A 16,042-nucleotide genomic window follows, 5' to 3' on the forward strand; every position below is an offset into this window, starting at 1 on the left:
ACTGAAGGAAAATATAGTAACGGCTCCTTAAATTAAAGTTTGAAAAAATACATGGAAAAAAATGATTGGCTAATACATGACATGAAGACAGCGTACTTGTAAATATGAGATAACAAAAATATAAGAGTGTATAATCAAAGGTTCAGGGTTCGTTTTTCCTGTTAATGCCTTCTGGAGATAACGTTTTCCCTCTATAATTTAGAAAAGCTTCGATCTCGTGCCTCACGGTGAGAGGCATTGTTGGTGGGTTGAAAATAGTCTTATTGATATCGACGCTATATAAGTTTTATTATTATTATTATTATTATTATTATTATTATTATTATTATTATTATGTTGTCGGTTCGAGAGGAATGAGTCCCATGTCCGCAGAAGGGTGGTCTGGTGAAGTGTAGGGACTGCTGCTGTAGAGTTGGCGTGATGTGGGTTGTTTGTCGCTTGTCTGTATTCCGTGAACCTTTCACGGATCGTGCGTTTGGTTTCCACTATATTCCGTTCTTTACATTTTTTACATTCGATCATATATCTAAGGTTAGTAGAATTACAGGCCATATGTTGTTTTATTACGCGGAATGCCCGCAGGGCAGGCCGTATCTAGATTTGGGTCGGGTATCTTTTTTATGCGGGATGCCCTGAGGGGCATGTCCTCCCCTAGTAGGGATGTATTGTTCTGATTGTCTTCAACAGAAGCGACCCAATCAAAATCTATTATTTAGGCACATATCACGAGAGAGGGGACCCACTCATCCATACCTGTGTGACGTCAAATCATCATTTGATTTATTCATTAAACCTACATTAAATTCTGCCCTCTCCCAGAAGGGATCTATTGTTCTGATTGTCTTCAACAAAAACGGCCCAATCAAAAACCCATTATCGGCGCGTATACAACCAGGGAGGGGACCCACTCATCCCTACCTGTGTGACGTCAAAGCAAATCACCATTTAGAAGGTTGTTTTCGTTCAATGGCGGCCACATGTATAAATTTAAGACTCTGATCTGCCGTTTTCAGAGAGAAAACAAACCTTTTTCGAGCAGTAAATCGAAATAATAACTTCGAAGTAGTACTCGACAGTTTAAACGGTGGAAATTGGGAGAGTTCACAGCGAGGAAACTACGCTTTCATAAGCAGATCGAATAGTGTACAACGCGTAGGAAACCAAACCAGTTCAAGTGGGGGTCATGACGTTACGGCATAGTAATTTCCGGTAAAACGATACAACGATAAAATGTAACGCAGTCTCTCTGAATAAAACTATTCAATTATTTCAATTGCGAAGGGAGGATAGTTTTTAAAAATCTGGGAAGCATACAATGGGGAATAAATGGGGCCACATTAAGCATTCCGTGGAAATGCCATTAGGAGGGCATCTTGTTTGTCTTGTTTCGCCGGTGTTGCTAAAAGTGTACGAAGTTCTTGCATTGTCAATGTAAGGGCAGGTGATCGAGACATCCATGATTGGAGTTGCAGCGGAAAGTGCCAGAGCCTGGGAGCTTTGGTGTCGTGTTAGTGTTATTTAGTTTTGCTGGAACCAAAAGGTCGCGAAGGTTTGGTGAACGACGGTAAGCGACAAATGGTTTATCTTTGAATATTTTTTGATAGCGATCTGTGGAGTTGAGAATAGGTTGTTTCTTAGTGAAGTATTTCTTGAATATTAGGTAGTGCTGAGTTATAAGTGATCGTGAAGGGGACTGGTGTGTTGGATTTATCTTTATCATGATTATATTCCTTCGGTACATAGATGACATTCTGATGGTTTGGACACACGGAGAAGAAACGCTAAACAACTTCATCACATACCTCAACAACATCCACCCTACTACACACGAAATGCATTCTCGCGTGTTGGGGTCAAGATTTGGAACGGGATACCTGCAACTTTAAAAAAAGTACAAAAAAATCTTTTAAAGAATCCCTAAAAGGAAAGTTATTTGATACACTTGAAACTGTAGACTCCTATATTGAAGTGGAAACGATAATTGACCAAATGAAAAACTGATCATCCATGTCCTTCTCTTTGCCAGTATAATCTGATTCTCCTTTTCCCTTTTCATCTCTTTTCTATTGTAATATTAATGATAATAAAAAAATTACATATAATTTACTTTAATTTTGATGTATAGCCTTATCTAAATCTGCGTTATTATGTAAAGTTAAGTTTTCCGTTTTCCTGCATGTTTGTAATTTACTGTAATTTTCTTTTTTTTGTCTTGTCCCGCCTCGACTAGCCTTGTGGCTATTTGCGGGATAAGCCCTTTATATAATCTGAGTATGTAAATAAATTGTTGTTGTTGTTGTTGTTGTTGTTACTATTAAGTTCACTAGTGAACGATCTACAACTTATCTTCCTTTCCTGGACGTTAATATTCACCTCGAACATGGAAAAATCGAAACCGATCACTATTGCAAGCCTACACAATAGCACCAGTATTTACTCCACTCCTCAAGTCATCCTTATCATACAAAAAAAAGCCATCCCTTACAGCCTAGCTCTCCGTTTACGCCGGATTTGCTCCAAAGACGATTTCTTCAAACATCGATCAGCAGAATTGCTCTCATATTTAACAAAACGAGGCTATAAAGACCGTTTTGTGAAAGAACAAATCTTAAAAGCCAAACAGATACCCAGAAGTGAGACATTACAGGAACATAATCATGATAAAGATTAATCCAACAAACGAGTCATCTTCACCCTCAGACTTCCAATAACTACAAGGCTTGACAACAGGGAAAAAAATTGCGTAAAAAGCTATAGCAGAACTGTTCGTTATAGTATATAGTATATAAAGTGGTTTCAAACAGTAATTAATGTCTTTCTAGAAAAGGTTCAGTCAAGACGACTACTTAATCTAACGTCAATCGCAAATTGAAATATTACCATCTGACTAGACTCTTTAAATTTCAAAAGTCGGTTAATGATATAGTACCATCACAGCAATTTGACAGATTACCGGAAATTCTCGTTAAGCAATTAGAGTTGGATGAAAATACTGGCAATACAACTCATATGCAATGAAATAATCAACAAATAAACAAGCCTTGTCTGTACTCTGTTGTTTTAAAGCACGCAGGAAGCGGCTAAAGCACGAAAGAAGTGTAGGGGGAAACACGAGACGTAGTCGAGTGTTTCTACTTACCTCTTACGTGCTCTAGCCACTTCCTAAGTGCTTTACAACATAACAGAGCACAGTTGAGGCTTCTTCATTTGTTTTATGATAAAGAATCCTTTTATTTCCCAGCGCATTCCATTTCGCCCTCATTTTCAGAACAAACTTCATTTTCCAAACGAACAGAAGTGGCGTCAGCGTCCATCTGTACTCTCATAAAGCACGCTAAAATAAGCCAATCACAATCCTTCTTAGAATGTTTCAAATGATTTGATTGGTTGAATAAGACAAAAGCTGTCAAACATGTCAAAGCAAATCATCAAAGTTTACAAACTTCGCACAATTGTAACCGGCCAGTAGTACCAGCGCTTCTTCAGTTTTCCAGAAAAGTAAGGATGGAAAAGTAAAATGTTCAGTGAAATCCGGTGGATTTGTGGACGTGGATGTTATTAACACGGTAATGCGAAAACAAACTGATTAAAGCTTTCGGCCGGTAATAAACCAATTGCTGCGCTGTGATTTGTGAATGAACAACAGTCGAATTCGCGGGAGCAAGTAGGATTGCTCGAACTGTTGACACCATTAGGAAAAGGGCTGCTGTGACTGCTGTTGCCTCCCACTCAATGCTCCGGAGAAGATATCTGAACAAGCTGTTAGTTGTTCACTCGAAGAGCGAGCGTTGTAATTTCTAATTATAAGGCTTGCTTCACAGCGGTGTGCGGCTCAGAGCGGAAAAACGTTCTGAGCAATTTTTCTGCGCATATCCGTTCGCGGGCGCAAGTGCTACGCAAGTGCACTGAAAACGCTGCCGTTCGATTCTGTTGTCGTTGTTGAGCAGTTGCTCTTGTGGTAACAGCCGTGGTAAAAATACTTTCACCATCTACGTTTTGAGCAATTTTATCGAAAATGCTATAAAATCGGGCCGGGCATTTTACCAAAACCTTTAATATTCAGGTGTTTGCTTATAGTGGCTTTTGTAAACGACAACAACAGACCCGTAGAGGCCATTTGTTTACATGCCGCGGGAACATCGAGGGCTTTAAATTAAAAAAGTTTTTTTAAATTTAAGAGGCCCTAAGAAAATCGAAGTAGAGCAAGGCTATATCAGCAGCTATCCTCTTGTGTGGGATAATTATCGCGCCAGGATATCTGCAGTAGCATAGTAAGGTGTTGAGAAAAAAAAAAAAAAGAAAATTAAAATTGCCGCCATTTCTTAGACTGTTGTTGCCCCGCGCTCATACAGAGTTCGCGCATGCTATTTGCTTTTTTCCGCTCTTAAGGTGAGCGATGGCGATGCATGGTATGATGTGGCGTGATGGAACTTGCATCGAAAATGTAAGGATCTTGTAAGCTTATGTATGTGTTTATTTGCCAGCTAATTAAATTTTCAGTTTTCTCAATTTTTTGTACGAGAATATAGCTAACGAGCGTTTACAAGATCTTTTAACATCGTTCTTAAGCTTGTGACATTTTTTCATCATTCGTTCCAAAACTTGAGCTGTCCATTTTATGTTATCTTTGGTGTTTTTCGTCTCTGCCTTCAATTTCAGCGGTTGACATGTTTGCAAATCTCTGTTTGTTTATGTTTCTTTTTGACTCCGTGTTTAGTCGCTAACTTCTTTTGGAAGCTTCATTTTCAATCACCGTGCTATTTGTACTGTTTATTATTTTGTTTACGCACAGGATGGTCTCTATCCACGAGGTTCAAGGTTTAAGGTTCATTTTTTTCACACTATTTACACAATATTAACATAGAAAGTAAAGTATTACAACAGATAATTACAAGATGAAAAATAAATACAGTACAAATTATAAAATGTGTGTGGTGGTCAAAGTAGCAAAGGCTTTCTAGTTGACCACCACCTACTTTAAAGTAAACAACGAAATGACACTGAGCTTTATTGAATATTAGAAGATGTAGGAGATGTTATAGAGCCTACGATTAATGTACACAAGAGATCTAAACAGGACAAGCTTAATAAAAGAAGAATAAAGCGAAAAATAAATAAACAAGATGCCCGGCTAATGGCATTAACACGGAATGCTTGATGTAGCCCCAATTATTCCCCATTGTATGTTTCGCAGATATTTAAAAACTATCCTCCCTTGGCAATTGAAATAATTGTCTGAATGGTTTTATTCAGATATATTGCGTGATACTTATCGTTGTGTTACTAGGAATCATACCAGAAATAACTCTGTAATAACGTCATGACCCCGCTGAACTGGTCTGGCCTCCTATAGCTCTAATCCTTCGCGTTGATTATTCGATCTGTTTTTGAAAGCGGAGTTTCTTCGCTGTGAACTCTCCCAATTTCCACCGTTTTAACTGTCGAGTACTACCTAGAAGTTATTATTTCGATTTACCGCTTGAAAAAGGTTTGGTTTTCTCTCTGAAAACGGCAGATCAGAGTCTTAAATTCATACATGTGGTCGCCATTGAACAAAAACAACTTTTCGAAATGATGACTTGCTTTGACGTCACACAGGTAGAGATAAGTGGGTCCCCTCCCTCGTGATATACGCGCCGATAATGGATTTTGATTGGGCCGCCTCTGTTGAAGACAATCAGAACAATAGATCCCTTCTGGGAGAGGGCAGAATTAAAGTAGGTTTAATGGATAAATCAAATGATGATTTGACGTCACACAGAAAGGGATGAGTGGGTCCCCTCTTTCGTGATATGTGCCTGAATAGTAGATTTTGATTGGGCCGCTTCTGTTGAACAATACATCCCTACTAGGGGAGGACATATTTTAATGCATAAACAAGATGCCCCTAATGGCATTTCCACGAGATGCTTAGTGTGGCCTCATTTATTCCCATTGTATGCTTCGCAGATCTTTTTAACTATCTAATAAAACCACAAATTTTTAAAGCTATTCTCCCTTCGCGATTGAAATATTGCGTTACGGTGTTCGTGATCATACCGGAAATTTCTTCTGAAAGCGTCATGACAGGGGCACATCATCAGCAGCACTGCAGCAGCGACAACAAAGATCAAAATATGAGCAGACAATTATTATTATTATTCATTATTTGTATTTTTTTTCCACTGAAGCTATGAGCTTTTTTTCGTTTTCTAGGTCATATAATTAAGACGTCTGGGTCGAAATACAATAATAATAATAATAATAATAATAATAATAATAATAATAATAATAATAATACCGAAACCAGGAGATTTCTGCAGTGAAAATCAGCGGCCTATAACGTGCTTGAATAACATATACAAGTGGTTCACATCCTGCCTTCAAAGCCCTATGGATAGTCACCTGAAAGAATTCGATCTAATGGAGGGACAACAGAGAGGCGCCAGAGCTGGCTGTAGCGGCACGACAGACAGTCTATTGATAGACAGAATGGTGACTCTTGACTGCCACAGGGGAAAGAGAAACCTTAGCATGGCCTGGGTAGACGTTAGGAAAGCCTATGATTCGGTCGACCATACCTGGTTGGCTAAAGTTATGAGGATCCATCGCTTTCCTAACTGGTTATGTGGAACGATTAGTCATCTTGCTGCTAGCTGGAATACCAAGATTGTTGCTGTCACGAAGCAGGGACCTGAGATCTCTCGTTCGATCCGGTTTCTCAAGGGGTAACCTCAAGGCGACGCCCTCTGTCGCGCCTCTTTACCTTGTGCCTAAACCCAGTAGCCTGGTTGCTAGGTGCAACCGAGGGATATAGGCTTTCAAAGCCTATAAGAACAAAGGTAACCCACCTGTTATATATAGACGATCTTAAGGCGTTCGCATCGACTGAGGCCAAGCTGAACAGAGTTTTGAGGCCTGCTAGCAACGCCATGCAGGATATGGGCTTACATTGGAACCCTAAGAAATGCAATGTCCTTCACGTCAAGAGGGGCAACCAAGTGCAAGATGCGGTGGGGACGAAGCTGGACCAGTCATCAGTGGTTGAGAGTCTCAAGCCAGGGACCAGTTATAAGTTCTCAGGAGTTCAAGAAACAGTGACACAAGATGAAAAGCTGGCCCTTGAGTGCACAGCCAAGGTGTATCTGAAAAGGCTATCGGTGATATGGTCTAGTCCTCTGTCAGATATTAACAGAGTAAGAGCCAGCAACCAGTACTCAATGCCAGTCCTAACCTATCTGATGTGGACTCAACACTGGCCAATCACAGAACTGCGAGTTATCGACAGAGAGGCTAGAAAGATCATCTGTGAAAACGGTGGGAAGCATCCCTTAAGCTCGACGGCGATAATGTATTTGGCAAGAGAGAAAGGAGGGCGTGGCTTGCGCTCGGTTGAGCGCGAATACAAGTTGACCAAGATCAAGGGAGCAATAAAGCTCTGTCAGAACATGGATCCCTCTATGAGGGCAGTGCAACAGTTTGAAGAGAGAGCGGTAGAGAAGGGACACACTTCACTGATGAAGGAAGCGCATAAGTTTGCCGAGGAACTGGGCATGAGCCTGTCTTTGGAGTACCCTAAACCGTCGTGCTGGTCTGCGAGCGATCCTGAGACGGCGATTCAGGGGCCAAAGGTCAAAGAACATCTCAAGAAGGCAGATATGGAGAAGCTGAAAGAGAAGATCAAAGAGGAGAAGTGGCATGGACGGTTTTTGCAGGCTAGGTGGCAGGATAGCGAGCTAAATCAGAGTGGATGTTTTGCCTGGTTGCGTGATTGGACCTGTGCTCCTACCCATACCATCGCTGGGGTAATGGAGTTGTACGAGCAGCTTACGCCTACTAAGGTGTACACAGTCCACAAAACAGGTGCAGAACAGGGCGACGTCACGTGTAGACTGTGTGGGAAATCTCCTGAGACGCTTGCGCATGTGCTAGCGGGTTGCTCTGCTCTGGCCCAGTCTAAGTACCTAGAAAGACACAACGCAGCACTGAAAGTCCTCTTTTTCGAGATGACGAGGGATCTGAGGCTAATTGATTCAGTCCCTCCCTGGTACTCGTATGCATTGCCCAAACCAGTCTATGAGTCATCTGAGGCATTAGCGTTTTGGGATGTTCCAGTTTATACTGAACATACCACCGTCAAGGCTAACAGAGTGGACGCTCGATTTGTGGACCACAAGAATAAGAAGGTGTGGGCTGTGGAGATGTCCTGTCCGTGGATGGAGCATCGGGAAAAGAAGTCCGAGGAGAAAACGGTCAAGTACGGGCCACTGCGATTCGAGCTGAAGAAGCGGTACCCTGGCTATGACGTTGAACAATGCAACATCATCATTGACGTGCTTGGGGGATGGTCAAGGGATGTAGACCTGACAATGAGGAAGCTCTTTAACAACAGGGGTTATGACGTATTGAGAAGGATGCAGAAGGCTACCATCTCGAGTTCTCTCAACATAGAGAGAACTTTCAAAGCTACCGTCAATTGACTTTCCTTTAGGGAATAGCGTAGAAGCTCCATATAGTTTTTGTATTAGAGAACTTTTATATTTTATGAGATTTTTATATTTTTTCGCTATTTTTTTTTAACTCAGCAGTTTTCTTTTTATAGTTCCTTAAGATCGCATAGGTAACGCTGCGCGCCCTATGTGGTTCTATTTTAGCATACATACGTTTTTTAACTGCACATAATGATAAACACAAACGTGCTGATGCAGGAGGGAGGCTGATGGCTTGACACCATTGCTCCGTGCACCTGAAACTTTATTATAAAGTAGGAAATTTAACGAGAGTCATCTGTATTCATGAAACATACCAGGATCTCTAATAATTTGTTTGTTTACCTACTAGCCCGTAGGAATGAGTTCTTCCTGTGATTGGTTAGATATTTTTGGACATGATTAAGACGCGAGACCTACGTAGGCTTCGCGCACGCCATTTGAAGGGGCTTTTGACCTGAAATTTAGGCACTATTTTTACTGCGAAGATCGAGATATTTTCAAACGTGCATTGCTACAAAAATCAGAATTTGTATTGTTTCAATCTAAGGAGACATATTTCGTGGCATTTTTAGTAATTGCAGCGAACATGTCAGAATACTGAGAATAGGATGAGAAATGTGAGGCGCGCTTTTTCAATTGTTGCCTCTCGAGACCAGTCTTCAATACACACGGAAAAAATTCTTACATGTCGTCAGCTGTGTCGTAGCCGGAACATAAATGATCTCAGCTCATGACCTTTCTGATTCGCTTTGAGGACCACAATCTGTTCCGCAAATCTGTCCCTTAAAGCGTATTTTTTTTCACAGTGATCTATTCAGTTTCGTTTAAACAGTCAAGTACTTCTTAGATGTTATTCTCTCGATCAGTAGCGCTTCAAAAACGTTACTTTCCTTTCTGAAAACGGCACATTTGGGTGAAATTAACAAGGCCACCAATTGGGGACTGATCCAGTTTAATCGAGGTTTAATGAATAAACAAGACGCTAAAAATGAATGGCTAATTACCTGTTGGAGTTCGAGATCGTTGATTGCATAAAATGATAGTCTCCTACGCAGCCGTTCTTAGTGTCGTCGCGCGTCACGAGCGTTGCGTGACGCGTGACGATACTGAGAACGGCTGCGTAGGAGAGGCTTTTAAGTAATTAGTTATCAATCGATTTTATTAATTGTTAATGAAACCGTGAGATAACAGCAATCTGACAGATACCGGAAATTCTCGTGATTGTTACGGGCATGTTATACAAACCTTATCGTCGGCGCTAATTATAATCTGGTTACGAGTCATGTCAGTAAGTGAAAAGTTACCGAGTGTCCTCGTTTTATCAAGAAAGTTGAAAAAAACGAAAAAAGAAAAAAAAAAAAAGAGAAAAACTTTCCTAAACGAAAGCCGTTTAGCAAAAAAATTGACAATGCAACCTTTAACTTTTTTTGTTCGGTCCAATACAAGCCGCGCGCGAGTGATGATTTTAAAGCTTGACCTTTCCTCTTTCCATTATAAATTGACATGCAACAATCTGTCCACCAAACACGAACTCTTCAATTTCTACCGCTTAGACGGTCGAGTACTTCTAAGAAGTCATTCTTTCGGTTTATCCCTTGAAAAAGTGTTTTTTCTCTCTGAAAACGGCATATTACAGTCTCAGAACCTATATTAAAGGGACACTGTCACGGCGATTTAGCTATATTCTCGTCAAAATGGCTCAAATATTTGACAAAGAACCTTTTTTCTAAAACCAAAATTTCTGTTAGGGCACCAAGAAGGAAATATCAAAGTATTTATTCATGTAAGAACAAACTATAAGCAGTTTTTTGACGACTTCTCTACAAAAAACAGGAGGAACTTGAAAAAACTGGCCAATTTTTTCAAGTTGCAATCCATTTCCATCCTAGCCATCCCCACCAAAAGATAATTAATACTTGTTTCTGTGCATTATTAGGGTTATTGTTAACAAAACTGAACCATTATTTTGACGATTCCATCGATTCAAATATGTTTTTTGGCTATTCAAAGTGACACAAAAAAATCGGTGACACTGCCCCTTTAAATATGGCCACCAATTTAATTTAAGGGGGGACTCTACCTAAATTTGAATGAAATTTTAAGAAGTTTTGAGAAAGGGTAGAAGACAAAGGAAAAAAGAAAGTGACGGTTTGAAACACTAACAGACATTTGATACCCACGCAAAAGCACCCCAGGTTTCTAGTGGACTAACTTGGTGTCCGTCTATTAATTATCAACTAAAACTTCTAATTTTAAGACTTCCTTCTGGAAAAACTATCACCTCCCAAATATACTAAAAAATCACCCAAAAATTCACAAAACACCCCACTACACACAGATTCATCGGATGAGCTTAGAATTTTTGGATTGCTTGAAACGTGAACGAGATATTTCCATTAAAGCCATGTCAAGTGGCGGAAAAACGGCGTTTAGGTAAACCCCCCTTAAACTCAAGTAAGCACACGACAAGAGCCTTCTCGGCCCTAGAAGGTAAGACTTGTAAATATCTGCGCAAATAATGGATTCTGGCTGGGCCGTTTTTGTTGTGAAGACAATGACACCAATCGGAGGACAAAAATATCCCTGATAGGAAAGGACAGAGTTTAATCCAAGTTTAATAAATAAATTAAGATGCATATTTTTGACTACGACGTGGAAAAAGCCGGACCGAAAACGATCTGCCCTGCAGGCATCCCGCGCGTGTAATTAATTTGCTGATTTATAGCTACCATGAAGAATGTACCGAACCCAATCCCGCGTAAAAAATGTGCTTCTCAAAGAAGCTTTCATTTGGCATCCAAACAATCCCTCATTCAGAAGAAGCCTTAACATTCCTCGTTATTTTTTGCACGTCTATCAAAGGTACATATTCATTGGGGGAAATAAAACTTATATTTTGAAAATTAACAGCAAATCTACACTATTCCGTTCGCCGTTGTTGTTTTCATGTTGCGTAACAAGATCGATGATGTAATAGATCAAACACGAGGAAGAGTCTTTCCTCCGATTTCAAAACACCAAGAAGTAGGTTGGAAAAAAGAGGCGCAGCCGAGTTTTTTTTAACCAACTTCGAGGTGTTTGGAAATAGGAGGAAACCCTCTTTCGAGTGTTTGATATAGCTTCTCAAAGTATTCATTTGATCATTCTTGGAGAAATTCGAAGTAAAAGTTCACAAAATTTTATGACAATTAGATCACATTTGCTTCTTCCTCCTTCCAAACCTTATTCATGGTAGTGATCTCCTTAGTTTTCTCTTCATGAATTATGATAATCACGATTGCATTTCCTTCTTCCTCTTTCCAAACTTCCTTCACGGTAGTGATCTCCTTTGTTTTCACTTCAAGAGTTATGATAATAAAGATCACATTTCCTTCTTCCTTCTTCTAAACTTCCTTCACGGTAGTGATTTCCTTGGTTTTATCTTCATGAATTATTAATTAGTTTGAGAAACGACATTCCTCAAAGAGCTTCAACGACTCCGGCAATTGCCTCGCTTCCTTAGATGGTCATGAAACAATTCACAACATGAATAAATCACGTTGCCTCCAAAGGGTTTCTTTGTCTAGTCAAAAAATATAAAGGGATTTTCCTTCACTTGGCCTTTCAGTTTCACCGGAAAAGGCCAATTGCAACGGTACTAGCTACAAGGGTCGGGATAAACCGCTTCGATCTGCTTTACACGAAAAACTTTGCTACCTGTCGGTTGAGCTAAACGCAACAAGAAGATATCTTCCTGAGAAACGGTTTCAAGGTAGGTGATAAAATCTTCTGTCCTTATCTACTTCTTAATTTCGACTAACTGTAGAGATAGTAGGTGCTACAACAACTTATAGAGGTGATTCCTAGCTTGAGGCATTGTACTGTCTGCTTGCTTCGTGTAACAGGGATTACCTAAGAGTACGATGAGGATCAGTCCTCCCATACATCACTCCTGACTCATTTTACTTCCTGTTCAAAAATAAATGTGCATTATTTTACACTGGACATTTTTCATGTCGCCCTATAATTTTAAGTAAGCTTTAGCATAAGACTTCTGGTAAGTGCTTCTTACGATGACGTGTCAGTTAATTTACCGACCTGAAATCTTCATATTTTGCCCAAAATCCTTTTTCAAGGACTTAAAGCGCTTAAGTTTTTTTTTTTTTAAAGTCTAAGAGGGTTCGACAAACGTAAACGCCAATTTGGCTTTCTGGGGGCGACGAAAATAGAGTAAAATGTTGCATTTTCTTTTCGCTCGTTCAGATCAACGCAATAACTACTCGGCAAATGATGCAAAACATCAAACTGGACAAAGAAAGTAACTAAAGAGGAAATATTTTCGCCTTTTTAACCTTAATGGTATCAGACAAATTCTCAATAATTGGACAAGAGATCATGGTCATTTTCTCAACCAAACAGGATACAATAGCAACTTTAAGTGATCATAACTAATTAGCTCAATGGAGCCCAAAAAATAAATAAATCACTTTATTTAAGTGTCAATGTACTATTTTTCTATGAAACTGCCATCAGCATGTTTACATTCAACATTCTTCAAAGTTAAAAGAATGTACTACGGGCTCAGAGACAAGTTACATTTTCCAAAATCTAAGAAGGGTTTTTTAAAAACTTTGCTAAAAGATTCATCTGAACATCATGTTCAGGGTTCCAGGATGGGGGTAACCGAGCTTCTCTTTGAGTTGCAACCACTAAAATGCGAAAATTAGGAGGCTTTTTACCTTATCTAGACAGTGCATAGGTTGATTCTGTCCGCGGCGACTTGTAATGTCAATACAACGAGGTATAATTTATAACCCTATTACTCTATCATATAACAAAAATCACTCACGTGCATGCATCTTTATCGGCCGGTATAGAATGATCATCCTGAAAAGCCTGGGGAGGGTTTTGATTTCGGTCTCGGGGGAAATCGGGGATGATTACAGAAACAATTAAAATATCACTGAATTATTAAAGAAAATATGATTTCAAGTAAAAGCTCTCTGAACCTTTGACAGCAACTGAATAAAGAGTACTTTTCCATCTGAATATAATTAACCTTTTTAAAGGTTAATGCAGTCGTATCACTTTAATCTAAATCCCTCGAGAGGCATGGGTTTTTGAAGCTGTCCAAATTACTCGCAGCACGTATTTTTTGGCGGGGCTAAAACCACTCGCTGTGAATCCAATAAAACAGTGCTGCTCGTTTTTTGAAACATTACATAACAAATTAAGAAGCTATAATCAGCTTATACTCGGGTCATATTTGACTGCGTGGTGCGTAAGCCTACGATCTTTTAGTAGTGATAACCTCCAGCTTCGCTAACTCGCCCAAATCGATAGATACAGATATAACAACACTGAGCTTTCATCAAATCAAACTTACGCGCGAGGCGTTTCGGCTTTACGAGTGTAAATTTGACAACTGAAAATCAATTGTCTTCAAGGGTCTATGCTACATTGATGCACAGCCAAACAACTCAAAAAATGTGAGACAAATTTTAAGCAGTGTTTGCCACGCTCAATCGGGAAGCTTTGCTTGCAGTTTTAAGTACAAAAGTACCCAGCACGAGTGTTGCAAGATGAGGACGACCGCGATGAGGAGGAAAAGGACGAAGATGAGTTAACACGGTCAGAAGATGGCGTCGAACATGGGGAACATGGGCGTCGAACATGGGGAACGTCTGAAGGGGACGTAGAATCTCAACTCATGTCCATATTACTCTCCACGTCACAAATGCGAGCTTGGAGAGATTTTAGCTGCAGTTCAAGAGAGGCTAGGCGATTGATTCTTTCTCTTCCTTACTTCAGCGTTGAGCCCGCCGGGGGCTAAGAATAAACTTCGATCAAAATTCCCGGAAGCCGTGACCCAAAATCCTGCAACTCGCAAGGATCCGAGGTCTATAGCAACTAAGTTTACCGACTTCATTGTAATTGACACTGAGATGGCTGAATATTACATTGACCGGTGTAACTTTATTTTTGTAACTGGAATTCGAACACAGCTCGTTGAGGTGGAAGTCCTGACGAAGGTCATTAGAACGCTGAAGTGATACGTGAAGTGTTGATGTGATGAGTTGATGACGACGGTTCCACTGAAGCAAGAAATACAAGAAAAAAGACGCATAAAAAGCGCGTTAACCCTTAAAAACGTGAGTAAAGATGGAAAGTCATCAACATCAAACATGATCGACTTTACTGTCATATACACATTGTAAAATCTCTGTGTGCGTGTTCAACACGCACAATTTTAGGAGCAAGGAATCAATGAACCGGAATATTCTTATTCCAAGCACTGTAATAAACAAACTGACAGCAAGACTGTTTTAACTCTTAAATCCCGAACAAAGCTTAAACTGAAACGAATCTTTTAAGTAATAAGATGTGAAAGGTGCTTAATAAATTTAGGCGATAAGCACACACGACAAATATTTTTTTCATTATTTCCGAGTTTTCAATTCAGGGAAATATAGAATAATCGAATAGAACAATGACAAGTTAAACACCTTTTTCTTACAGCGAGGTTCATGTCAACTAAACCATAAATAATTTTGTACATGAATATCAAGCGAAGTCTGGTCTTTGTGTGTATATTCGCATGGTTTGGTGGGTAAATGCTTGGAGACATTAGCTGCATAAGCTACTCTAAAATCCGAGGGTAAATAAAGATATGATGATGATGAATGTCCAACTATAAAGTGACTCGATTCGTGCTAAACTATTTGTGGGAGAAACTTAACAACAAGGCTTAATTTTATTTTCTGATTAGGGTCAATGATAAAACCTGAAACAACCATGAAATTATTATTATTATTATTATTATTATTATTATTATTATTATTATTATTATTATTATTATACTTTTAGTGACGATGCATGAATTGTTAATAGGTTTTTAATAGTTCTTTTTTGTACTTTTAACTTGTAAATATCGATTTTGCTCGGAATATTTCAATAAAGTTTTTAATATTTTACTACTGTTATTTTTTTTAAAAAATTATTATTATTATTATTATTATTATTTTTATTATTATTATTATTACTATTATTATTATTATTATTATTATTATTATTATTATTATTATTATTATTATTATTATTATTATTATTATAATTATTATTTTTTATTTTTTATTTTTTTATTTTTTTATCTTGGAATTCAGCCGTTTAAGGCCGGCGTCAGCCAGTGCCTCATAACGTGAAGTTCTCTAGCAAATAACGCCGGTATTCTTTTTTAATCGTGCAGATATCGCAGGAGGTTTGGAAGCCTCGAGTGAAATTTTACCCTCCATGAATATTTAATTCGGATCAGATTATGTGTCTTCACAGGATCAGCCGAGTTGAGATTTTCAGTTGAAATTTTTTTTTCGGTAGCATCGGCCAACGGACAACTTTCGAACGCTAAATGCTTGTCAGAGAAATACAGGATTCTCAGTCGATATTAAATTGCAATAAAAAGAAACGAAAGCCAATAATCATTGTTATAATCACATTCATAGTGTGACAAAAATTCGGGTTCCAAATCCAAACAATTTTTCGTTTTAAAAAACCCTTTCTTTTCGGCTTGTCAACAGAATTTCAGTTTTGCAGAA

General features: G+C 39.0%; 2 protein-coding genes across 5 annotated transcripts in view; both read left to right on the top strand.

The window, feature by feature from the left end:
* LOC146452470 (hemagglutinin/amebocyte aggregation factor-like) overlaps positions 1 to 16,042 on the top strand; it is a 119,272-nt gene that overhangs the window by 73,444 nt on the left and 29,786 nt on the right. The window lies entirely within an intron of this gene.
* Positions 6,289 to 8,661, top strand: LOC146452473 (uncharacterized). The gene has a single exon (XM_085097815.1). It carries the CDS (start codon positions 6,912 to 6,914, stop codon positions 8,457 to 8,459), a length of 1,548 nt encoding a protein of 515 aa, XP_084953941.1. The 5' UTR covers positions 6,289 to 6,911; the 3' UTR covers positions 8,460 to 8,661.

Source organism: Pavona decussata, unplaced genomic scaffold, assembly GCF_977016875.1.
Source record: "Pavona decussata unplaced genomic scaffold, jaPavDecu1.1 SCAFFOLD_368, whole genome shotgun sequence".
In the NCBI taxonomy this organism is placed as follows: Eukaryota; Metazoa; Cnidaria; class Anthozoa; order Scleractinia; family Agariciidae; genus Pavona; species Pavona decussata.